Source organism: Triticum aestivum, chromosome 1A, assembly GCF_018294505.1.
Source record: "Triticum aestivum cultivar Chinese Spring chromosome 1A, IWGSC CS RefSeq v2.1, whole genome shotgun sequence".
In the NCBI taxonomy this organism is placed as follows: domain Eukaryota; kingdom Viridiplantae; phylum Streptophyta; class Magnoliopsida; order Poales; family Poaceae; genus Triticum; species Triticum aestivum.
This window is the reverse complement of record NC_057794.1, coordinates 6,066,585-6,074,752: the sequence shown is the minus strand read 5'-3', so window position 1 is coordinate 6,074,752 and position 8,168 is coordinate 6,066,585. Positions and strand designations below refer to the sequence as shown.

The window sequence follows — 8,168 nt, the reverse complement described above, 5'->3', positions numbered from 1 at the left end:
GGGGGAGGCCACCAAGGAGCCACCCTTTGCGGCATTGGTGGGGCAGTCCTTTACGCATTCGGACACGGTGTTGTGCACTCCTGAGTACATGTCCGTGCCACCCGTGTGGATGGGCGCCGACACGTGGCCACCATCCCCGCCACGGTCAGAGGTGGTACTCGCGTCTCCGGCCTAGCAGCTGCCGTAGGGGCTGATAGCCCACCTATGGCAGCAATCGTCGTACATCGACCCCACCATTGACAACGAGAACGAGGACGACGGCTGCGGCAAATCTATCATTTGTTTATGTTATTAATTTTAAGTTAAGTTTAAATGTGCGTCGAGGACTTTTGTGGACTATTTTAAGTTTATTTGAGTTTTAATTAAGTTTATTGTATGTTTTTTAAATGTGAGGCCGGTTTTTTTCTCATATTTTTTTAGTCCAAGCCGGCCGGTTGGTTGCACCAGTAGATGGATGTCGAAAATCTAACACAGCCGTCCTTTTTTTCGACCCAAACAGATGAAATCCAGATAAGGCGGATGTCCGTTTGGGGTCTAGCGTTGAAGTAGCCATCCGGATTCAGTCAATGAGAAGAGTCAACATAAAGCTGCCCCAATTATTTTGATTTTGCTATTTCCTAGCTGTCTCAGTCAATGAGAAGAGTCAAGATTCTCTTTATTATCTCCGTTTTTTTAAATCTGTTTTTGAAATGGGGCCACCCGGATTTTGTCAGGTGCTGCTCCGTTCTCTACGGCTCAACCATTAGGATCAAGGGAACACCGGAATGTGCAAAACATGTCCTTTTGTCTTTTCTGAGCCAGAAACTGTCCTATGTTAGTGATTGAGAAAACTACAGTTGCTTTAGTCTCTATATAGCTACAGTAGCTTTACATTTTTTAAAGAATATTGCAGGGTAAAACATTTATATTTTGTAGCTACAGTTTATTTGGTCTCTATATAAGGCCGCCTAATTTGCCATTCTACTCGAGAAGAGTTCACATGCGCATAGACATGGCGTCTAGTAACCCACCTGCTGCTAAGATGGCACCACCTTTCGAACCTACAATATGGGGTGACTTTTTTATCAACTATACTCCGGAACCACTGCAGGCATGTTCATTCAGATTTATATTATATTTCTTACTACTTCTGCTGTAACAAGTGTACATATGCATTTTAATAGGCATGAGGGTGTCATGTAATCTTATTACCATCTGGTTGTGCTAGCCTTTTATATTTTTATTCTTTTTTATGACATACTTGGATGATGTAACTATGCAATAATAGATGACTGTGTGCACCATTCGATGCAGATGCGGGGGTTTACCTTCCACTTCAGAAAAATGCATTTAATATATTTTCAGAAAGAATGAGAATCACTTAAGTGATTGGACTGCTCAAGTTGCACCTGTGAACATAGTTATATATTGTCTTGCTAATCACCTTGACATCTCTAGTTTAATTTTGTCAAGCTTTACTACATATTTTGACAGGTCTCCCTTGCATCGGTTTAAGAATTGTATGTAGTGGAAAGACATGTAAAATATTCTCCAAGAAACAGCATCTATCCATCAATCCAGTTCTCAGATTAACATCTCTTCATAACATAACATTAACTAGTCTCCGATGAACGAGATAACAGAGTGTCTTTATTCTCATCACTTTTTTTAATTGCCAACGAGATGCAGAGGTATTTCTTCTTAGTGACTGTTCCTGCAGTCGCTTTGCTTTTTAGTCTATAAGAAGTTTGACCTGAGCCATCTCGAATGCAGAGGCCTGAGATGAACTCTTTTTAGTCATGCCACACCAATAAGCATCAAAATCTTTTTCTAACTAAACATAATATACGTGGTTTTGGTTATTGCAGTCGGAGGAACGGTTGAGAGAGAGGGTCGATCAATTAAAGAAGGTAACCAGTGAACTGTTCGAGTTTTGCAGCGATAGTGTGGTTGGAACAATGAAGCTAGTAGATACACTTGAACATCTGAGCATAGACCATCACTTTGAGGGACATATCGCCACTGCATTAAGCAACATACACGGTGCTGAACTCGATAGCTCTAGCCTCCACGATGTTGCTCTCCGATTTCGCCTGCTTAGGCAGCATGGACTGTGGGTTTCTCCAGGTATGCAGAGTGTAAGCTGAACATCCACTACCAAAATTACTACAGACATTCTTTGTTTTTAACAAGAGGATTCTGGAGTTTGCAAAGTAGATGTATGAGGCTGTACTTTTGGATTGACAGATGGATAATTTGTATTCTTTGAAACAGATGAATTTGACAAGTTCAAAGAGGCAGATGGGACCTTCAACGATGAGATAATGAGTGACCCTCGGGGTTTGCTGAGCTTGTATAATGCATCTTACCTTCTCATTCCTGGAGAGGTCGAGCTAGAAAGCGCTATGTTGTTTTCAAGGCATCGCCTTCAGGCAATGGTAAATGACCTTGCGTCCCCATTAGCTGAACAAGTCAGGCGGTTCCTTCAGATACCACTGCCAAGGACATTGAAGAGATATGAGGCACTGCAATATATTGCAGAGTACAAAATGGAGCAGGAATGCAATCCCTCCATATTAGAGCTTGCAAAGTTGGATTATAACCTTTTGCAGCTGGCTCACCAGACAGAGCTCAAGGCATTTTCTTGGTATGCTGCCTTTGACATACTAACTCAGAGTGATTTTTTGGGTATTCAACAATTTTCTCACGATGCTATTAGATCAATTAGTCGTCTCATTTGGAACAAATAAAATTCTTGTCTTCATATGTTTTGGTGGACTATAGATATATAAGCTCAAGCCCCATGTTGGGTTATGCGGGTATACAAACAGGAACATTTCTAACGCATTGAATCCACAAGACATGGTAACTAATTCCCATACTTTTACATTTGATTCTTGTCGTCCAAATAAAGCCTTACTGATACTCATTATCTTGACCTTAGTGATTTATGTCTCAATTAAGTATCTCTGGGCTTATGTTATGTGCACTCCCTCGAGTTTAATCCTAAACATCACAAGTATAAAGAAACATCATTTTTGAGAAATTAGAACATAATAAAAATGCTTTTATTTTCGTTGCATGCCTTGTAGGATTAGTATTTTTCTTTCCCTTGTAGGTCTCCTTTAGCTTTCTTGTGAATTTCTCTTTCCCCCGTTCTTTCTAATACTAATTTTCTATTTCAAAAGTGTCCCATTCTTTCTACCTATGTGTCCAGAACTTTTGGGCATGTGTTGTTGAGTAAAGGGATATGTTCCTTTAATAGTCCCCACTTTTTTGTTTGTGTCTATGCCAAGATCTTCCATGCAAAACATTGATGGAAAACTATCTACTTCTTACTACAAGCTTCTTGAGCGGTGCATTGTATAGATACTATAGAGTTTGAAATGTGTTGTTCACTGGTTATCAGTAGGAATTTTGTTTTTAGTGAGTTATATGGTAAATTTAGTCGATCCCCTGTTAGCTGTAACCCGGTAGATATAGAGTTAAAAGGTGGGGTTGCATACTACTTAATAGTTGACGTTTGGTGAAATAATGTGGTAAGTTTGTGTTCTTTGAGTCATAATTCCGTAGCTATAGAGTTGAAAAATGACGACTTACCATCTAATAGTCGGTGTTCATTGAATTATAATCTAGTAGTTGGAGAATTGAGATATGCCGAGTTATAATGCAGATGTCGAATTGAAAGTTGGAGTTTTAGATGCTAATATTTAATGTTTAATAAATTGTAACATGTTCTATATACACCCTTAGAATAAGATAACCACATATGGTAGAAGAGTATCATTTGATAAGGAAGATATGAAACAAAGAAACATCTGAAAGAGGAAAGAGAAGGAAAAGAAAAAAACAAGTATATTTGATGGAGTAGACCAGGTAGAACATGGATGGGGTGCAACATTCATGGGTTGGTATGCATTGGTACATGTACAGAGGAAAACAAGATATGTCCTGTTTTTCTTTTTTTCTTGGTAGGATCAAATTGACGAGTTTTGCTCAGTTTGCAAGTTAATAGATACTTTAAATCCATTTTAAATATTTTGTATGGTAACGTCCTAATAAACTATCTACTCCTGAACAATATCTAGGTAATTATTTGTTGCCAAGGTTGTATCCTTATTTGATTCGCTCCACATTCCTGGTCTGACAATATATTTACCTGTTTTCATGTCCAACTCGGGCCTTGAGAAAACATGATATGGATATATATCTCTAGTCCATCTAACCATATATATTTTACGGTACATCGTAAAAAGAGATAGAATTAATTAACCTTATTCAATGTTTAATTCAGGTGGGGCAATGGTTTATATGAAGAAGTGGGACTAAGCTACGCCCGAGATCGTATAGTTGAATTCTACCTTTGGTCCTTTATAGTGTACTATGAGCAAAACTATGCGCCAGCACGAATAATTCTTGCCAAATTGGTGCTTCTAGCATCCTTGTTAGATGACACTTACGATACATATGCTACATTGGAAGACAGTCAAAAGCTCAATGTAGCCATACAAAGGTGGGAATCCAATTATTAATCCACATTTGGGAATAAATTTTCATTCAAATGTAGCTAATTATCTCCCATACGAAAACTAAATAACTGGCAATGTAGGTGGGACATGGGTGCGATTCCACTTTTGCCAGATTACTTGAAGAAGTATTATGCCAGGGTGATGGATACCTTCAAAGAGATTGAGGATGAACTGAAACAAGATGACAAGTATCGAATGACTTATTGTAGGAAAGGGGTATCGTCAGCTCATTTTTAATATGCGCATGCATTATGTACCCTTTACTCAATGCTAATTCAGTTCATAATTGTGTCCATTATACTTTTCCTCTCTCCTGCAGTTCCAAACATTAAGTAGCTATTATCTCCAAGAAGCTGAATGGTTTCATCGCAATTACATGCCAAGATTTCAAGAACAAGTCAATGTGTCAGTCATCACCTCTGGTAGTACAATGCTAAGTGTCGGTTTACTTGTTGGTATGGATGTTGAAGCAAACAATGAAGCATTTGAGTGGGCAATTGGTTGTACTGATGTTGTGATGGCCTGCGGCAAGGTGACACGTTTCATGGATGACTTGGCTGCATTTAAGGTATATATATGTGTTCAATATAAACACTAATCACCACTATGTGCCATCTTTATGTATACTAATTTGAGACTCCCTTTGAGCCACCATATTAATCCACGTTATTTTAGTTATCCTAGACATCCGATTTATGTAACACATGCAAATCTGTGGTATTCTATGGTTAGGATTGAAAGTAATTAAAAGAATGGTTGTAGTTTATCCTTCAAAAGTCACTTAAAAGAAAAGAGAGTTCAACAAAAAGAAAGCAAAATGAAACCATGAAGGACACATCAATGAGGTGTTAATTATATATAAGATATGTGACTATTAATTATTTGATTCAAATAATTGTCCTTTATGGGGTCACGTTAAAGGAAAAAAACATAAGAAGGAAAAGTACATGCAGTGCACACACACATTGGCTAACGGGCATCAGAAGAAAGAAATATGGAACACATGCATGGTTAAGTTTCAAAAAAGGCATCTAATTTTGATTAACAAAAGTACGCCATGCAACTTAGCTTCAATAATTCAATTATGTACATTGTAAATAGTAGATAATGCTACTAAGCCTTTTCCAGGCAAGAAAGTTAATATATGGGAATCAAATTTAGAGGTACGATTTCAAACTTCGTAAATATAAAAAAACGAGACCATGATACAACCATAGCAAAAAAAGGTGCAAAGTCAAATGTTGTTATTCCATGTAATATATAAAAGTATTGAAGCACAATAAATATTATTAAATTAAATATTTGTATGCCTAAAAAATAACTAGTCCATTAATCTGCATGAGATGATGTCTACTTTGGCTAATTAAGTGCCTGGTGTGCAGCGTGGAAAGAACAAAATGGATGTGCCAAGCTCTCTGGAATGCTACATTAATGAGCACCATGTTACAAGTGAGGTGGCTATCACCGTGCTCGATGGTCTGGTTGAAGATGCATGGAAAACTATCAACCGTGAACGCTTTGTTTGTACTACGCTGCTTCCAATTGTAAACCGTGTCATCAACCTTACTACAAGCATGTCAGTCTTGTTCCATGACGGGGGAGACGGTTACACATACAACAAGGACAGTGAAGGGATGATCGAGAAGTTGTTCGCCAAGCCTATCCCGCTTTAATATATTCCTGAACTTTTCTCCTTTATTTCTCTTTATGGGAGCCTCTATTTCCAAACCTGTGTCAAAATTAACTCTTGTTTTCAGTAAGCATGTGAAATCATGCAGTATCTTTATTTCATTTCATGTTTTATTGTTAAGTGCATTTATTGTTATGTACGTTGTTATATTGGACATTAATATACACAACCAAGTACGGATAGTGTACTGCAGCACCATCTGAATATATATATTGTTCCTAAGAGCATCTCCAAGAGAATCTCTAAATCTAAGACACGTGTTCATAGGAGTATACATTAACAGGATAGTACCATTTTGATCTTGATTTCCTGCAAAACCATAATTCCAAAATGACGAGATACAACAGCGAAGGAGGATCTCAATTGTTGAAAATGTCCACCACCCGACTCGTTATGCATGCCTCGCTCACCTGGGCCAGCTCAGGAGCGACCGATACGGGTTCCACAACATGCATGTGCTTCTCGAGGGAGGGTTATGCATGCCTAGCTGGGATGTACATGTCCCCGCAGAAGTACTCACAGGCGCACATGCTTGACCGAAGGGGCAGAGGATGCAAATCAATCGAGGAGATCATGAGGCTAAAGTCTTCTGAGGCATAACACACGATTGCATATGACTGCATGTGACTTAGACAGCCATAGAGATGCAAGCGGGAGCCCACATTTCCTATGTGAAAATGAAGGTTAAACCTTGAATCCTATGCATCCATGGATGCAGACAACCATAACATTACGAAATTTGATGCATGGAAACAATTCAAATATCATCAAAAAGCGGGAGTCCACATACAACCCTGCATATGAGTATAGTAAAATCAACACACAGGGTAATTTGACACTACCATATGGTAGACTTTTATTATACTCCCTCCACTGCATAATGTAGTTCAAATAGATTTCCCGATAGGTCAAATTTTACAAACTTCGACCAAGTATATAAATAAAACTACTTAGATCTATAATACCAAATATATACAATATGAATGTATGTCCTGTGATATATCTAAGGACATGTATTTGGCATTCTAGATGTATGTGTTTTTCTCTACAAACTTGGTCAGTGTTTATAAAGTTTGACTTTTAGAAAATTCCATATGCACTACCACTGCTAGAGAAACGACCTTTAGTCCCGGTTCACCAATCGGGACAACTAAATCGGGACTAAAGGGACTAAAGACCCTCCATGTGGCCGCGAGCGCGCGCAGGGGTGGGGGACCTTTTTTCACGGTTGGTGTCAACAACCGGGACTAAGGGTTTAGGGGTTTAGGATTTAGGGTTTTAGGGTTTATGGTTTATTTTTACTTTTCATTTTGTGTTTTCCATTCAATTCTTTTTCATTTCAAACATATTTCACGCTACTATATGCTGTACACCTTATGCATATATGATATAGCTCTTGTACAATCATACATATATCATATAATTTCTCGTAGGACCATGCATACACACACGTACAATTTGGTATATACAATTTCTCCGCTTTCAGATGTGACCTCCTCAAGAAAAAATCCCGCAATTTCCCCTTTAACTGCTCGTATGCACCTCTGCGTTCAGCACACGTTCAGCTCGATGACGTCCCTCGATCTCTTGATCCAGTTGAGGACGAGGGAGAGTTCCGTTAGCACGACGGCGTGGCGACAGTGATGATGAAGTTACCGGCACAGGGCTTCGCCTAAGCACTACGACTATATGACCGAGGTGTGTAGCTGTGGAGGGGGGGCACCGCACACGGCTAAGAGAAGGCTTGATGTGCCTTTGGAGTGCCCCCTCCCACGTATATAAAGGGGGGAGGAGAGGTGGCCAGCCCAAGGAGGGGCGCGCCATGGGGGGGAGTCCTACTTGGACTCCCGGTCCAAGTAGGATTCGCCCCCCCCCCTTCCTATTCACACTAGGAGAAGGAGGGAAGGAGGATAAGGAGAGAAGGAAAGGGGGGCGCGCGCCACCACCTGGCCGCCGCCTCCTCTCTTCAC

General features: G+C 39.5%; 1 protein-coding gene across 1 annotated transcript; it reads left to right on the top strand.

Moving 5' to 3' along the window:
• Nucleotides 1-991: 991 nt before the first annotated feature.
• LOC123063437 (tau-cadinol synthase) lies at nucleotides 992-6,181 on the top strand. The gene is made up of 7 exons (XM_044487253.1): nucleotides 992-1,090; nucleotides 1,848-2,106; nucleotides 2,254-2,626; nucleotides 4,274-4,492; nucleotides 4,589-4,724; nucleotides 4,828-5,076; nucleotides 5,891-6,181. Exons 1-7 carry the CDS (start codon nucleotides 992-994, stop codon nucleotides 6,179-6,181), a joined length of 1,626 nt encoding a protein of 541 aa, XP_044343188.1.
• Nucleotides 6,182-8,168: the final 1,987 nt, after the last annotated feature.

What these genes read in the sequence shown, in the direction of transcription:
- LOC123063437 (XM_044487253.1), top strand. Translation starts at nt 992, where the DNA reads ATGGCGTCTAGTAACCCACCTGCTGCTAAGATGGCACCACCTTTCGAA. An exon ending in ATACTCCGGAACCACTGCAG is followed by an intron (nt 1,091 to 1,847) that starts GCATGTTCATTC and finishes TGGTTATTGCAG; the next exon opens with TCGGAGGAACGGTTGAGAGA. An exon ending in CTCAATGTAGCCATACAAAG is followed by an intron (nt 4,493 to 4,588) that starts GTGGGAATCCAA and finishes CTGGCAATGTAG; the next exon opens with GTGGGACATGGGTGCGATTC.